This window comes from Balearica regulorum, chromosome 5 (genome assembly GCF_011004875.1).
Source record: "Balearica regulorum gibbericeps isolate bBalReg1 chromosome 5, bBalReg1.pri, whole genome shotgun sequence".
NCBI classification, from domain to species: domain Eukaryota; kingdom Metazoa; phylum Chordata; class Aves; order Gruiformes; family Gruidae; genus Balearica; species Balearica regulorum.
In genome coordinates, this window is record NC_046188.1 from 70952004 (window position 1) to 70969668 (window position 17665).

The window sequence follows — 17665 nt, forward strand, 5'->3', positions numbered from 1 at the left end:
CAGTGACCAAGGGCTTGTAACATCCATTCTCTAGAAACGCGGACAAATTCTGTGCCTTACGGCGCAGCACCAATGCGCCGGTAGCCTTCTTCCAGGAGGGGATTCACACCAAGCCCCCTGAGCCCCCCAGTTCCACTTGCGAGGAGGCGAGAGAGAAACCACGAGCACGCACACCTTGTACCAAAGAACACACCAGCAAACATGGCTTTATTACACTGGTTCCGTTATCCAGACTAACCATAAAAGCTGTTTAGACGGATGTAGACAAACAAGTCAGTGTTTATGTCACGTATTAGGTCAAAGCTCCAGAATCGTTACCAGGGAACACGTATTCTTCACCAGTCGTTTCAAGTGTACGTATGTGGGCGTTGGCGGGGAGGGAGGGGAGGTACAGGGACAGACCCTCCCCGCGTGTGCCCGCGACCACCCGAATCACGAGACGGACCAGGAGGTCGTATTGCGAAGCCAGGGTAGGGGGGCACAGTGTTAACCAGCACAGACGGGACGGAGATACACTGACCTGAGCCTTGCTCAGCTGGGACTACACAAGCACAACACACTGGTACGAGCTACCAAACGATCGGTTAACAGTTCATAAGACTGGTCTAAAGCTGGAACTAGAACGACTCCGGGTGGAAAGGCATAGAAATAAATACTTGCTCAACTCGGCGCTCTGCCCCTTTACAAAAACTTGTCAGCGTCTAGTTACACAGCCGTAATATTCTTCACTACTTCACAGCAGCAAAACACTACCGTTTAAGAGCGGCCGTTGAGCGTCTATCCACAGTACATTGTACATACCCGATGAAGAAGCCTATTGCTACCTCTTGTACCTGGTCACCCTCCTCCGCGTCTGCTGAGCAACCGGGGCAGCGCCCCAGCCCAAAACCTCCGCTTCATGTGTCCAGCTGGTTCAGATGCAACCGAGCTGCTGGATTCACCAAAGACTGCCCCACTGCTAAGCGCCCACTGTACGCGGGTCACTCTGTAAACACGGGAGAAATGCAGATTTTGGTTGTCGTTCAGGTACAAGACCAAAACGGATCAAAAACGCGGCTGTTTGCTGGTCAGCAGCTCTGCAAGTCTCCTGCCACTTCAAAAGTTTGGGGTTGCACTCTTGAAATTTTACTGGTGGCGTTTGTGTCATTTTCTTCTGGATAAACACTTCCCTGAAAAATACCCTTTACCAGCCAGATTAGATCACAGCATTTAAAAAGTGATACGGTTACAGTTACGTCAGTGCCTTAGACGCCAATGCAAAGGCTTAGAGCAGAGGTTACGAAATTGATGCTTAGTGTAGCACTTACGTTTTGGAATAATGACCTGGAAAAAAAAAACCAATACGGCCCAGGTTTCCAATTTCTTTTCCTAGATGCTGAGTCACCAGTAAAAGTGCCGTCCAGCTTGGCCTGCGGACCTCCGCTGCTACAGAGTGCTCGGGGAAGAACGATGCACTTTGCCTCAGCCGGTTCTTTTGGCAGGGACGGCGGCACGTTAACAGCTATTTTGTGCGTGACTGCAGGGAACTCCGGTTCCAGCTGGACTTGGGAGACTGCTCAGTCGGAGTTACCCTGGGAGGAATGGGGCAGCTCTGAAGGATGGCAGAACCGGACGTGCCCCATACGGCAGACACCAAGAATGAAACGCTCTTGGTAAGCAAACTAAAAGAGCTGAGAGTAAGGCAAATAACTTAAGACTGATAGAGTAACTCCCACTTTTCTGCTTGTAATATATTATTCTCCATGAAGCGAAGGAAAGGCAGGTTGGCCTTTCTTATTTAACCTTCCCTTATATTTAAGAGATGACCAAGACTAAAATAATAAAATAAAAAAAAGAACTAAGGAGAAGTAGTCTGTCTCCCTAGAGCTGTGATACAACATAAAACTACTGCAGGCTAATCCTGTTCCAGGATGTTGAAAGTCAGTTTAGAGAAAGGCAATAACCCCCGTATCGCAGGGGCTGTAACAGTAGTGTACTGTATTACATTTTGTGCAAGTTACGCAACTTGTTCACAAGCTTCAGTTTATCTATGTTTGTCTCGCTGCAGCTCTGTTAATTGGTGGCCGAACATTTTACATAATCTTACTCCACAGCTCAAGGTAGTTGCAGCAGAAAACAACCAATTCATTTCCTGTGTCTGGTATCTGTACACTCCAAAACAAGTGTTCCTAATGCCCAAACGTCAACATCGACATCTCACAGTTTACTGGAAATAGATCAGCTAGATTCCCTTTGCGCTTTGTTTTAAAGCCCCTTGTCTCCAAACCTTGTTTTCAAGGAAGACATACAACACACTTGAATGACGATCCCATCTCGTTGCAACGGTGTTGGTTCTGACTTCCCTCTACACAGACTTTCTCCAACTCTGACTAGGTGTACACGAGGAGAACGGGTGTGTATGTCAAAGTGACATCTTTTCCCCGAGAGGATTTTCACACATCGGAAAGCTAACAATGAGAATTACAAGTTAGGTAGGGTAAGGTTGAAACTGTCCACCGGGCCAACTTGAGCACTACGAGTTCCTTTTAGCCCTTTGTCTGCTGCTCAAAGTTTCCTCTCCCTTAGTTTGTTCCCATTCTGTTCATCCAGTATTGATGAGTGTCCATCACCATTGCTCAAGCATTTGTCCTTTTCATATTTGTGCTCTTGCTTCTGTCGCCTTATCTCCTTATACCGCAAAGTGATGTCGCTACAAAGAAAAACAAACAGATGTGAACTATGATGTGAATAAACAGTTTCGCTATAAATAAAAACAGTAACGCAAGTCTGTTCTGGATGCAAGTACCCTTGGGATAACAACCCACTCGAGTCTTCTGGCTGTTAATTTCTGAAATTGCCAATGGCACTGATTCACTTGAAATTTGTGTCTCTTGCTAGTAGTCGGGCTATTGCCACCTCTTTCAGAAGTGTAACACAACAGCACGCTCACCAAGAGCAACCACTGCTGTTGCACGGGGTCTCCTCTGTAGCTCAGTGTAATTCCTTCAGCCTTGTGCAGCAGCTTTTCGTTTCCTTGCGGCAAGCAGCATCCAACCCAAACATGTTTAACCTGGCTCCCTGACACTGGGACAGCTCAGACAACTGCAACACAGCACTGTTCTTGCAATGAAGCTGCAAAACATCTTAATCTTGTCTAACCTGGAGCACAGGAAAAACAGAACACTGATCTTGCCTGTCACCCTCACTTACGGAGGAAGACCAGGCACAGTCAGGCCCTTAACTGTCCACCTGCTTCTACAGCAACACTAACACAAGTAGTCCCACAAAGACCAAAGCTACCAGAGGCTTGATCAGAAAAAGAACTGCCAGGATCACGCACAGAAAATTCCCTGTTTATTTAATAATTCTTACACAAAACCACCAGAGCCCTAGCCCTCCAGAGGAGTTGTAATCTCTCTTCAGGAGGCACGGACGGCTAATGACAGCGTACATTTGAAGACGCACTGTCGAACGATGTCCAGAACAAGCCACCCCATAAAAGCCAGGCTAGGCCTGAACGCAGCACATCAAACGCTGCTCACCGGATGAAGAAGCGCCAGGCTGTCCAGGTGAGCACAAGTATAATTCCCAAGGTCCAGCACTGGGTAATGTAGAAAGGAAGTGAAAGCGTGAGCGTGTAGGGATCATACTTCACAACAATCAGAAACTCCGTGGCAGTAATAGCAGCCACCAGCCATGCCTGCTGACCCAATTTCTTATGGAACTTCCTGCAAAACAAATACACAGATAAAACCAATTGCTATCAAATTAACCATTCAGAGAAATAATCGTTAAAAGGCAGGGGGGTAATAATTTCGTTCAGCTTTGCACAATTCTAAGTCTAGTTTGTATTACACCTGTACTAAGCCTATGCAGGCCAATGACTTCCATGTTGCTGTTACTTAAGTTTCCCCTCAGAGGCTCTGAAAACACATGAAAAGTTAAACTTCATCATCACGTGATGTAAGGAAGTATCCCCATTTCCAGGGTATTGGTAAATCCACATAAAAAAGTTACCCAACCAGCTTGAGATCAGCTGAGGTTCAGCATATAGTAGGAAATGGGAGCTCTACTCCTGGATTTCCTCTGCAAATGCCAAGTCACCCTGCTGGAACCATATTTAACCCCTGTACAACTGCATTCTGAAACTTACTCTTCCCAAAAAGGTATTCAATGAGCTGTCACTAATGATCTCTGAACGGATTTTAAAAGAACAAAGCTTAATAACAAACAGGCAAGATACTGGAAGACACAAGGACAGCATTTCACTTCTAGGACAAGACAACCTTGGGGCAAATACGTGATTAATATCTAATCTGCAGGGTTTGTTTTTAAGCAGTACCAGACCAGCCAATGAGAAGCTGCAGTGCTGTGTACCAGTGAAGGACTCGTCAATCAGCAATGCTAGAAATTAATGCAGCGGAATCAAGACATCTATTCAGACGCTCTACTGGCAGGAGGAGAGATTGGAAATACACCATCTTTCGGGTCACCTATTCCTTCATGGGAAATACAGAAACCCAAAATACCTATGCTGCCTCTCACGAAACCTCGTTATGCTTGATCTGAACCAGCTAGATCCTCCACTCCTTCACTTTGTCTACCCACGTCCTTTCTAGACTTGACATTTTTACAGCTTGCTGACCTGATGGACCAGATGATTCATACAGCAATAATCCAATGGGGCTCTGTTTGGGCAACAGAACAAGCCCTTTTTTTTAGGCGTTGGATCGCACTGAAATCCTGCTCGCTGCAGCACCACTGGTGCGTGCAGATGTGATATCCAGCAGCACAGAGTCAAGCACATCACTTCCTGCTTGGTAGACTAAGTTTTTGTTGTTCCATCACCCATCTTCTGCATTTAAAATGGGATTTTATTCCTATTATGGGAAAGAAGCAAGAGAGAGCTACTAGAAATTGCATGTATTTTTCCCCTTTTTTTTCCAGAGGCATGATTTAATTGTTTCCTGAAATCCAACTGATATCAATCAGGGAAGACTGAACCTGAGAAAAGCAATACCCTCAACCACCATAATCACCAACTGTTTCACTAGCAAGCACACACAACTAACTTTTCTCAACAGCCTGTGGATTGTATCTTTTACTCAAAAACCACACCAAGAAACATTTTGGCGCACTCTCCTGTTAGCCCTAAGCCTACCACCTTAACTGATTATTACATCTCTAAGGATGCCTGAGATAAACCACGCAAATAGAAGCGCCACCAATTAAATGTACAGTGGCTGTTCTTTTTGCCTTCTATTGCTCCTTATTCTGCATTTGTTCTACACATCTCTGCTGTAATCACAAGGAGCATCTATTCATCAGAGGGCCTTGCCCTCTCACTTAACCACAGGGTATTCTGAAGTACATTTTCCTACCAGGTCCTTTCCCTTTTGTCCAGCTTACTGCATTATTCCATTCCTGCCACAGCAGAATGCAATGTGAAACACATCCAGGAAGAATTCATTGTAAAGCAACAGAACTACTGGGGCACGACAGAGGAGATGGGGAGCAAAGCGATGTAACAAACCTGCAGAGGGCTGGGGAGAGAGGGTTGGACGTGTTAAGCTGACCTCTGCAGTACTGCTAGGGCATTGCAGCAACGGGGAACTGACTGCTGTGATGTACAGCCGCCTGTTGGGCTGAGGCACCGACTTAGTAAACGCTCTGAGAGTCAGCAGCCAAGTAAACCCTTTGGGCCATTTTTTCTTGCTGGTTTTGCCGTGCAGTGGATGAAGAGAAGCCACCTAAAAAATCCCTGATCAGGATTTCCTGGAGGGTGGCTGCTCTGCTAACGCTTCCCTCTGCTAAGCAGAGAAACAAGCCTGCCCGACACCCTGCCGCCTCCAGCCAGTACGCTGCTTCGCACAAATTACAGCAGGCCCCAAGCATCTCCAAAACGCTGGGGCAGAGGGAGCTGCAACTGCACATTTGCTCCCAGTGTCTCTTCCTCTCTTCTCATCAGGTGCCAGCAGCTGCACTGGGGAGAGCATCCTTCCTTTAGCAGGCATCTTCCTGTTGCTCAGACATAACTGCTCCACTGCATCCCCTTGGACTCGCAGTATCTGGGAAGGGATCTAGGCATGGAGAGCAAGAAAGAGCTTCTCTTTCCTCTCCTAAATCCAGGGGAGTCATTGCATGTCAAGTACACAAAATGCACAGTTTCTTAAACGTGAGGTCTGAAAGTAGTAGTTGACACCAATGCGTAAGTTCAAACTACAAAAAAATCTTTTAAATACACTGGAACAAAAGATGATGCAGTAAATCAAGTGTAGGTTATTGCTGATGCAGATGGGATGAGTGCATTCCGTTTTAAGAAGTATGCTGCCTAGACCAAGTCAGATGAAAGGACTTCAGAAACTGCTCCGAGTGGTTCATCTGGTATGACAGATTACACGGGCAGAAACTAGCCTTAGCACACGGATGGAGAGAAAAACCAAACCAGCAAATCTCTCACTGTGAACTCAAGCTGTGCAGATGACTAGCTCAGCTTTCAGCTTTGCTGATCTGCTTCCTCATTTGCCATCGTTTTCTTTCACTAGTTTATGACAGCATACTGACAAAAAAGAATTAAAGGTAATCCCAACAGAAGAGCTGTGCAGAACCTAAAGCTGCCAAGGAAGAGAGTTGGTTTCCTCCCCTTCTACTCATGAAAGATTTTAAAGAAAAGTCCTTTTCTTATTTGATGAGTGAGATTAAAATTTGTGGCCTCAATGCAGACTCCTTGGAAGAGACTTGAAGACTAGAATCCAGGAAGATGTGACAAGGTCAAACACTACAGACGCTTGCATCAAGGTATTTCTGTCAGGAACGTTTCACATAGCCAGTCCTCAAGAACTCAAGCAGCATGCCAATCACAGTAGGAGCTGGAGAACAGCTTCAAGAACTGCCCCTCTTCTTGGACTATTTCAATTCTAGATACTTTATTGTCACCACGCTCAGACCACGTACCTGAAAGCAAAGCCCTAGAACCGTCTGCAGATACTAAGAATCCTGAATGAGAAAAACAGGTCTTCATATTTGCACTTCACTGCTTTCTAGACTAAGTATTGCAAGGTTAGCTGAAGAGACCTAATCAGTCTGTGTCAGGCAATCCTGTCGCTACCAGACGAGGCAACAAGCTGTGTTTCTGACAAGGAAGGTCAATGGAATATTCCAACCTTTGTCCATTAAGAAGCTGAGTGAGTTACCAAAAGAAAAGATCAGGAAGGTTTCTCATGTGCTGTTAGCCTCTGGTACAGCCTGCTCTTCCCCAGCAGCTTCTCCCTACAACACAACAGGAAGAATCCAAAATGGTTCCTTGGTTCAAAGTGATGTGCAAGTGAAAATACACCTGCTTAAGTTGGTAAAACGGGGCAGATTATCTCTGCTTGGATGACCTGAAATGCACAAAGGAAAAAAATCCAGTTACAAAAGCCTTCACAGAGAAGATATCAGGCAAGACCAGGTGCTAGGTGCTGCCATTGTGCACGAACAATCTGATGAGGTCAGCTCTGTGGTGCATCAAGCAGAGCCATGAACCTCAGAAGCGAGTGGGCTAGTCACCTTACCCACCAAGAGAAACAGAACAGTAGGTGGTGGTGGCGATGATGAAGACATGCAGTTCAGGATGAGCCTCTGCTTGCTGGACGAACTTCTCCAGCTCATTGAGAGAATGGCAAACTGAACCAGCAATGCGGCACCGGTGAGTGATGATTCTCCTAAATTTCAATGTCATGCCATGTGGTTTCCAACCCAAACACAAGGACCAGAAGATTGCGAATGGTGCTAAGGAGAGGAGCTCACCAATGAGAGGCAGAGACCTCTTCTTACCTTTGAGTTGAAGGCACGTCCCAAACCAGTAGGTCCAACACCAAAGGCAGGGGCAGCCTGCCACTGCAGAATGTCCTGAAATCCGACTAAGCAATGTGGGTTGACCCTTCTTCCCAGTTCTAGGAGTCAAAGCCTTGCAAGGGAAACTGATCTTCAGAGAATGTTGGAACCCTGAATTCTGAACACAGACACTTTTTGCGTTGATCAGCGACAGACAATTTGAAGCCAGACGTCTCAGACTTAAGATGTGGGCTCAGGCAATTTGTGACATTACTACTAAAACTTAAAAGAAAACGTGACTTTGAGAACAAAGCTTTCTTAAGTCTTACATGGCCTGCAGAAACAAAAGCAGCAAGGACAAATATGATGCTTAAGGAGGAACAGTCTGAAAGTACATGCACTGTTGCATATGGGTGCACTTTGCTACAAAGGGTCCTCTGATCTGCAAGAGGGTGCCATGAAAGCTCCAGAGGACCAGGGACCAGTTGGAAGATAGCTCAAGAAAAGAAGCGCCTTTAAGAAACACTATTTTTTTTTTTTTTTTTTTTTTTTAAGTTTGGGCCCTATTGTCCTCAGAAGGCACATCTAAGGACTGTAGTTCCTGGCTATCAATCTGAAGGTGGAGTTCAGTAGACCTCTGCCCACGAGCCAGTGGTACTCCAGCTAATTTATGCATTACATTCTCAAAAGAGTGATCATTTATTAAAAACTGAGGTTAAAACAGTGCACATAGAATGCCCTTAACAACAGCTGTTCTCTAACCAGATGTAGTCAGCATTTTACCTCCAAAACAAAAGAGCATAAAGCAGATGCTTTGGGATTAGGTCTTCTTGTCCCCGACAAGCTGAACTACTGCCCTGCTATGGATGCCAACAAGCTGGAGCAAATTCAAAATAAAGCACGTGAAGCTTGACATGGTATATACACAAGAGGACTGGCTTACGGGTCATCCATGAAGTCGTAGATCTCCCTCATAGCCACACCTCCCACATTGACAAAAAAGACAAGTCGTAACAGGACCAAGTAGTGTTCTGGTGGCATCCAAAGGACAAACTTCAAGTAAAATGTGTTCAGCTCTGCCAATAAAAACTGAGAAAAAGGACATTTTAATTACATTCAGGAGACTTCACTGAATGAAGCCTGGAATCTCCCTCTTACCCTGCATGGCTCCCCCCCCCATTTCTCTAACGCCACAAAGTCCTACTCAGTATTACTGAGCGCACCATCATCAGTTGCAATAATGACCAAGAATTTTCCGTGCGTTGGAAGAGGTATTAAAAAAACACAACAGAAACCTGGACAAGCACTGCCTCTAATTATGAGCAAGTTTATCGGGAGTTTGAAGTGCCTGCAGAACTACCGATAATAAATCCTAAAAGCAACAATTTGTCTTTTCACTATATGTAAAACCTGAGGGAACACCTATAAGCAGTACATCCCAGGGGTACTGTTTGGTCCCTTTTTTTTTTGTTTTAAACACAGTTATGCAAACATCACTACCAAAGCTAGCTTAGGAGAATTGGTTATACGTTTATAGCAAAATGTTCTCAAGTGAGCTGCTCTGGCAGTGTGATTAAGTGAGCAAGTAGACACAAGTCTCTCACTTCAAAAGAAACGATAACAAACTGTATAAAGTGTCATTTAATCCAAAAGAGTGAGTCAATACCTGAAGCTGCTTATAAACTGTCAGCTGAAGCTAGGATTTGTTAAAAGAAACATTATTCTACCAAAAACTAGTATAAATTCAATGGAAGCTCTCAGCTGCAAAGTCTGCTCCAGCACCTAAAACCCAGGTTCTTCAGGGTGCAAGAAGCTGGGAGTACAGTAACCATTCGGAGAAACATGTATTTCATTTACACAGGCACATTTACTTTACTTCTCCCAAAAATACGGGATCCTCAGCAAGTCCGTTGTGCGATGTGAACTTGGCAAATGTTTTATGTAGCGGAAATCAGATGATGCGAACTTGTATTCAACTGACTGAGTTTGCAAACTGCCTGGCAGGCAGTGCTGTACGCTGCTTGCTCACTCACAGACAGCACATTGTTCCTCAGCACACTCAGGTCTGCAATTTGACATCGGCACAAACCCAACATTACTGGGGGGGGGGGTTGCCAAGCTGACTAATGTGTCCCACTCAGCAAACCCTAACAGGGAACTTCACTGGACAGACCCCAAAATAAACCACCACCAGATTTCATATTCCACAAATTTCAAGATGTTTAAAGGTATGCTGTTCCAGCAACTGTTCAATACACAGAGTTATATCCTGTACCATCGCAGTAACACAGAAACAGGTTAATGCCCATTGTCTCTGGAATCACTAGAAGCATCACAAGGGTTTTTTAGTCAAACTTCACAGCTGCTGAACTGAAATAAGTTTGAATTGTTCAGAACAGAGCCAAGTGACATCCCATGGATAGCACAAACGCCAAAGTCCCCCAGCTGACAAGAGGCAGGAGTGGAGAAAAAGCACTTAAACTGCCAAGTTTATCCTCCATATCAGTGTCATGTGCGCGATACCTGTGACTGCGAAATGCAAGTTATGAATTCCAGATGATGCATTCCCACAACACAAGTTCAGCCACTCAGACGGCCAGGTGAAGCAGCAGACTGCCAATTTGGGGTGACTGCTGGAGAAGCCAACTTTCTCTTTTGTCTAAATGGGGGAGTTACTTTACCTGAACTGGTCAAGCTGAACACTGTTAACACCATCACGTGCCACGTGTTCAGTGAAACAAAAAAACCCAAACATCTAGGATAATTGAATTATTTAAGTCTGTATAAAAATATTATCTGAGGCAAAGCTCTGCACTTCAGGAGTCGTGCTGATCAGAACTAACACGTAGAAGCCTGAGGTCCTCTCCAGCTCTAATGTGATACACGTCTGCTCAGGACTGAGAGAAACAAGCCACTTTCATCCAAAACCAGTGGTTTTGGTAGCTGCAGTTACCTGCTGAAATATGTGTAGATCATAGTTTATATTGCTTGCATTGCCAATCAACATTGTTCAGCAAGCAAGGACAAATATTTATGCAATGAATCTGTAAACTGTACCAGAGACACGGAAACAGACACCTTTTCGGCAGGATTCAGAAGTGATCTCTTCCAGCCTCAGCTAAAGAAACATCACTGTGTCAGAGTTCCAGCCTAAGGTACCGTTTGTACCCCTTGAGTGTTACAAAACATTAAATCAAATGATAGAAAAAAAAGACAGAAGTTTCCTTACTACAAAGATTATGCCACAAACTGCTAGCCATCTGCGCAAGCTGGATGCTGGCTTCCACTCAAATTTGACCCAGCTGTATGGGGTGAACTGGAAGACAATTCTCTTCATTTTACCTCTGAAGAAAAAAGCAGAACACATTCTTGCAACTTTAAGAAACAGCCCATAAGCAACATCTACTAACATTTCCATTTGAGACACCGATTCACATACGCAAAATGCCTCCATTCACTCCATAAAAATTGCTACTTAAATGAGATTAACATTCTGAGTTAGAGAGAAGCCTGTTATTTGGACTGTCATTTTGAACTTTAATATACTACACCCATTGCAGTAAGCAGTTCCTCAGTTCTGCCTTGCTCAGCAAAGACACACTACAGAAAAGGGTAGTTCATTACTGGTACAAGACTACAAGGGATTTATTGAATTTTAAGTCTCAGTGTCCCAATTACTATGACATACTGATTACTAGGGAACGCGCTATTTGCACAAGGACCAAATGGATCCTTGCCGTGAATGAAAGGGCATGAGCCCAACTTGGATTCCTACATCTCCTTTAACAATTCCATTAAATAAGCTCATTTCCACCAGATGCTCTCATTCCTAGAAATCAAGCAATGCTCATGACAGACAGGTGTATTTTCAACAATTTCATTCGCGAGTTAAATAAAACTCTCATAAACATGCCTCCATGCAGCAGTAAGTTACTAGATACCTGAGTCACCTAAACACACGTGAATTCTTCAGTTCACATTAAACCTACAGAACAACCCTTCAGCAACCAAGATGGGTCCAAACTTTGTGCTGTACTACTGCTTGTGGAGTTACTTTCTACACCAACTTACTTGTACGTAGGAATGTTCCAAAGTCCTTGCCATTTGTATGTTTTCAAAGAAAGCCAAGACAGAGTCTTCATCCCACAGTAAATTCCTAATCCATTACACAAGATCACATCCATTATCCACTGAAAGGAGAAAACCACAGTGATGCTTCAGAAGAAACACTAAGCTCGTAAAGGAAGATACTATAGGTACGCAAACATGCGGACACACTCTCAGTCACAAGGACTGAATATCCTCAGAGAAGAGAGGTGCATGAACTGTCAGGAGAAAATCTCAGCTGCCCAGGTCTACTCAAATAAAGCAAAAGTGTTCCACAGATGATGGCTGTGGATTCCCTTCTGCTGTATTAATTTGCTACAGAACAGACCTCTTCCCACTTACTATCAGCTCAACTCCACTCTGTTAAGTGAGACCTCTAGAAACACATACACAAAAAAAAGTGAACGTGTTCCTACGGACTGGATTTTACTATGCCAAATAACTCAACATTCTCTTTAAGCTCCAGGTTGCCTTCTAAAGAGATGGCTTCTTGACTTCTCTCCAGGCCCAAGATGTGAAATTAAACAAGGGGTTTCTCCCCAGACTCTTACTGCCAAGCATTAATTCTGGAGATGGAGCTCTTGAGCTGGAAAAAACAAACTGTCTGTCCTCCACGTTCAAAGAAGCAGAGCAGAGAGTGTTAATTTCATAACAAGTTTTTTTGGAGGCAAAATAGCTTTGCTTGATGTCTTCATACATAATGCATTTGCTTTTATAAATACAACCATGTAGCAAATCATTACAAGCCTGGGAAAGAGCTTGTACTGTAAGAATAAAACCAAGCCAAAATAACATAAGAACCATAGCTGTGTGCCCTGAAAGTAGATAATTGCGATCGCTCTGGTAACCAATTTACATTTCATAGCAAAATAAATTTAAAAAAACAAAAAACAAAAAACAAGTGTGTCACTTGAAGCTATAGAGCTTGGTTTTTATCCAGAGAAACTAGATCACAGTAGCCCCTCTGGCTTGACAAAATACACACAAGCAGTATTTTAGGAGAAGAATGTCACAGTTACAGACTGTCACATGCAAAGATGATACAGCTTTTCAGTAAGGCCAAACCTTAATCTTTTAAAACCTTTTTATAAACCACAGCAGAAATTCTAAACACAGTAATATTACTGTTTCCAGAAAACAGCGAAGACTGGTTTGCAGAGAAGGAAGAGCTGGACACAAATTGCACTGAGTCTGGTTGGGGTTTTTTTAACAGGCAAGGAAAACCACCACCTGAAACTTTATACACAAAGTTTTACCCTTCTCTTAATTTCAGATTTTACAGTTTGTACCACCACCAAATATTTGAAAACATTCAGGTAAAGCTTTAGATTCTTTCTCTAGTGTGAAACGAACCAAAACAAATATTTAAACATGTGCAACAGTTTGAAAACCCACAAAATTATACAAACAGCAACACAGATATTACAAACTCAACAAGAAGCACCAACACTCCCAAGCTGCAGTAGTCACACATACATCTTTGGCCACACACACGATATAATTTAGTTCTCACCATTTCCTGCCCCCTCCCTTTAAAATAATATTTGTCTAAATACAAGTATATATGCAGTACATACGTGATCCCACCAACATTCGCTGAAGTTTGGAAGCTGGTGTTCCAGGCTGTACTCCAGAAATTCAAACATTACACTGATGATCATACACATCCACCAGTCTCGAATCATCAATGTCTACATAAAGGGAGAAAATAAATCTTTCATCTGCCTTTTTGAAAAGGAAAAACAAAACAACAGTTCCAGCTTATTATTAAAATGGCCTGAGCTTTTTCAGTTTATTATATACATGGTGGTCTTGTAGGTAAAAAAACAAACGAAATATACAGGGCAAAATAAAGTTAGCTAGTAAGTTGGCTCAGGTTAAAAAAAGCTAATATTTAGAGCAAAATAATCAGAAAAACATGCATTGAATGTGCTCTGCCACAGACAAGCACAACAGGAATTCCTTCCACTGTTGGTATTGACTAAGAAGTCACAAGAAAGCAAGCACCCCCCATTAATGATTTAAAATCCTGATTTGGATGCCACTGGGAAAAGCCTGCCTTGGAACAGTAGTAGTATGTCATCAGGCCCCTATGTTTGGGTAACTAGATTTTTGCTGCCTTCTCTGAACACTGTCTTCCCCATACTCTACATTTAAAGGTCATTCAAGCATTTATCTGGCTACAGGAGTAAAGGTTTTTACTTTCATTGACCTGGCCTCAGAATGAGTTATGGTGGAGGAGGGAGCTTGTCAATGTAACATTACTTTGGAGAGAAACGAGGGGACCTAATGTGGTCAGGAGAGGGGAAAAAAAAAAAAAGTCTTTCATGTATTACAAACACTTAGTCCAGTTCACAGATGACTGCCTAATATAATTGATCGCGAGGACTGGCATCACGAAAAGAGAAGCAGTCAGGCTTTAAAAGTAGAATAGTACTGTAACAGAAATGTAACAGAAGACCCATTCTTACTTTCAGGTACCAGCCAAAAAAGTGAGCAGGAACAAATCCATCCAGTTTGTCCTATAAACCAAGAAGAGAGCATACGTCACTTTGCACTACAAACAATAACCTATTCGTAAGGCTTACCCTTTTCCCCCCCAGAAAAATACAGCGATAAACTTCAGTTGTTTCCCATATAAATACTAGATACATTTTGTGAGTTTCTTTGTTCTCAAGCACAATGAACAAACAAACTATCTTCGAAGCAAAGTAAGAGATTGCAAGGGGCAGAAACTGGAATTAGGATTGCGTTGATAAAACGGAGACTGCCTTTTTAACACTAAACACCACATTCATTGCCTTCCAAGGGGACAGAAGCAGAGCAGGTCCAAGGCAGAGCAAGAACATGTGTTTCTTCATCAACCCCCTCCTTGTAGCTGGCAGAACTCCTTAAATCTTATCAGCCCTGCTGCTGTAAGTCCCTGGGCAAAGAGCGCCTTGCCTCCTCCTAGTTTTGGTGCTGGACTAGGTCCTGATCCACTGAAGACTTACACGGTAGACCCAAAGGATTCAGTGCTCCTCACTACACAAGCACTAACAGCTCCATGCAGTTGGGGAGTTGTAAGTAATCCTAATTCCTTCAAGTCTCCTGTTTGCCAGTGAGAAACAATAACCTGACAGGTTCTGTGTGCTGTTCAGAAAAGCGCAACTTACGGATTGCTTGGCAACATGCAACTTTTGAACTTTGTGCCTCAAGGGGGCTGCGAGTAGAAGACTGGTTAAGCACACAAATAAACCCAGACTCCTAAGGGAAAAGGTTTACATCAGTAGTCTGGGAAACAAGGATTGTTAAATGGTTCACTCCTCTCCTGGGCAATGTAATTGGGGTACAAAGAGACGTCTCCATCTGATCAACAGGACAGGTCCAAAGAAGAGAAATAAGAAAGCTAGAGTCAGTCATGACCTCATTCACTGCTCAAAGACCCATGACAGCACTGTGAAGAGTTCAATTAAGCAACTTTTACTGAAAAATAGTCAGACTCATTAGCAAGTAACTGTATTTGTTTCTCACCCAGATGTTGTGAAATGGATCTGTTTCATTGCCAGGATCATAAATAAGGCAGTTGCCACCGTAGTCTCTTTCTGGCAAAGGAACACCTAAATGCGGATCAATGTACTTCATAAACTGTCTGCCATCTTGTACAGTCTGCAAAAGGAACACAAACCCCATGTTTCCCTCTCTTAAGAAGTATTAATGCACAGAAAAGTACAAAGATAACTAAGATCAACATGGTATCTTCAAACGGGTGTGGATTTGTTGTAATTTTTTTGGTTTTGTGGGGTTTTTTTGTTTGGGGTTTTTTTTGTGGGTTTGGTTTTTTTTTGTCCAAATGTGTTGCAGAACAATTCTTGAAATGTATCCAGACCTTGAAGCATCACACAGCATATATACTTGAGACTCTGGGCCTCTAATGCTAAATATTAAGGAAAAAAAAAGACTACAGAATGAACTTAAAATTTCTTAAAGATGAAAAATCAGAGCTCTTGAACTCGGTTTCCTAAGCCACTCCTCTATGCCCCCTCCTTCCCAAATGCTCAGCACTCGAACCGGCACACACTTCATCCTTCCCACTGACCCCTGTGCCCTTCCTCTCTCCATCTCGAGCTTGGCGAGAGTAAAGAAAAAGCAGGCAGTAACTCAGGAAAGGCTCGTTTAATGCCTGCATCTCCTGTGTTAGGGCCCTTCTCGCTTCCTAGAATGGGAAAGATCCAGCAGCACCTTAAACATGCAGCTGGAATGAAATACCGTGCACGCAAACTCCCTCAGACTGCGCACACCGATGGCGCACTGTGAGCAGGGTCAGTCACGCGTGTGTGCTGAGCTGCCTTCGAAAGCCAAGAACAGGCTGACATTTATAGAATCACAGAATGGTTTGGGTTGGAAGGGGCCTCAAAGATCATCTAGTTCCAACCCCCCTGCTGCGGGCAGGGACACCCTCCACTAGACCACATTGCCCAAAGCCTCAACACAGCAGAGAAAAATAAATCAGTGCAACTCATTGAATAAACAGTCATTTCAAATAAGGTCCTACTAGCAGCATGGCTAATAAACTTGAAGCAAACAGCAAGGAAGAAATTATCAAAATATTAGTTATCAACAGTGAGCAAGACTTGAACTAATTTCCTAGTAACTCACACGCACACATTTGCTGACTATTTCCCAATGAAATTGCTCACTGCTGTGGTCAATGTTTTACAACAGAAGTAACGTAACATCTATGACAGACTAGCAGACAGTAAAAGCGGGGCAAGACCAAAATTAGTTAATAGCAATAATAATAATATTACAGAATAAACCCACTAAAGTAACGTTAACTGTAAGACAAGTTTCAACTACGAGCGAGCTTGTATTTGCTTTTAAGGAAGTTTAGTGGCATACAGAATCAGCATAATATTAACCTTATTTAAACCCGTGCAAGTAATAATGTATTTTTAGTAAAGAGCTGAGCAACAGCTAGTGCATGTCCTTAACAACTAAATGGCTGGTAACGTGACATGCCACCAGAGGAAAGCAAAGCAGTTCCAGGCTTTTCTATTAGAATTCAGAACTACAACAGTACTAGCAAATAAAAATGAAACCTATTATTCAGTCTGACTGCAGCTAGTCAGGAGTATCATTCACAAGGATGCCTGGAAAAAAACCCAGGGTGACATGAAACAGTAAGAACATAAGAGTAAACTGGAACTGAGTAAGTATTCCTCAGTGGGGAGGAATAACAACAGAAAAGGCAAGGCAGACCTGTTCAGGCCTGCGAAAGGGTCAGAACTCCACTCCCTCCAAGCAGGACAGGCAGCCTGAAAGAAACCCCAATGAGACATTAGGGCCCTGCGTAAGGGTTTACGCTGAGCCCCCAAGTTATGGCAACGGGACAAACTCACATCGTTGTTTACTGATTGACTGCAGACACGTTCTGGCTGCCCACTGAAACAATGAGTCAGGCAAAAAAAGAAAAAAAAGGACAGTTTTGTGTTCTTAAGAGAGCTTGGCACTGACTTTTGGGGAGGCTCCAGGAAAGCCAAGCAGAACAAGAAATGCTGGAAGCAAAGGAAATCTTTGATTAGCTGGAACGGGTCTGATCAATATTAAAAACTTGTTTGCAAAGCAACTGCCTTACTCCAACAGATGACAGACCCTGACATCCCTGAATTCCAGCCCTGCTTCTGCCTCTAGAGGCAAAACATTTTTTTCAAAACCATGTTTCTCATCCTTCTCTCATCAAACGTGATTTTTTTTAAAGCTACCTGATGAGTATGGGATGGTA

General features: G+C 43.4%; 1 protein-coding gene across 5 annotated transcripts in view; it reads right to left on the reverse strand.

Moving 5' to 3' along the window:
• Positions 1-175: 175 nt before the first annotated feature.
• The window catches only part of PTDSS2 (phosphatidylserine synthase 2), a 42828-nt gene continuing 25338 nt past the window's right edge, over positions 176-17665 (reverse strand). For 3 of the 5 annotated variants that reach the window (XM_075755672.1, XM_010313664.2, XM_075755673.1), the window contains exons 5-12: positions 15415-15549; positions 14373-14423; positions 13479-13592; positions 11866-11984; positions 11024-11138; positions 8738-8883; positions 3522-3707; positions 176-2689 (exon numbers count right to left, since the gene is read on the reverse strand). In XM_075755672.1, coding sequence (XP_075611787.1) covers positions 2545-2689; positions 3522-3707; positions 8738-8883; positions 11024-11138; positions 11866-11984; positions 13479-13592; positions 14373-14423; positions 15415-15549 — 1011 coding nt within the window. In that variant the 3' untranslated portion in view covers positions 176-2544. Of the gene's footprint in view, positions 2690-3521; positions 3708-7142; positions 7249-7794; positions 8077-8737; positions 8884-11023; positions 11139-11865; positions 11985-13478; positions 13593-14372; positions 14424-15414; positions 15550-17665 lie in introns of those variants that run through there. The other 2 variants (XR_012835885.1, XR_012835884.1) reach the window with 2 other exon arrangements.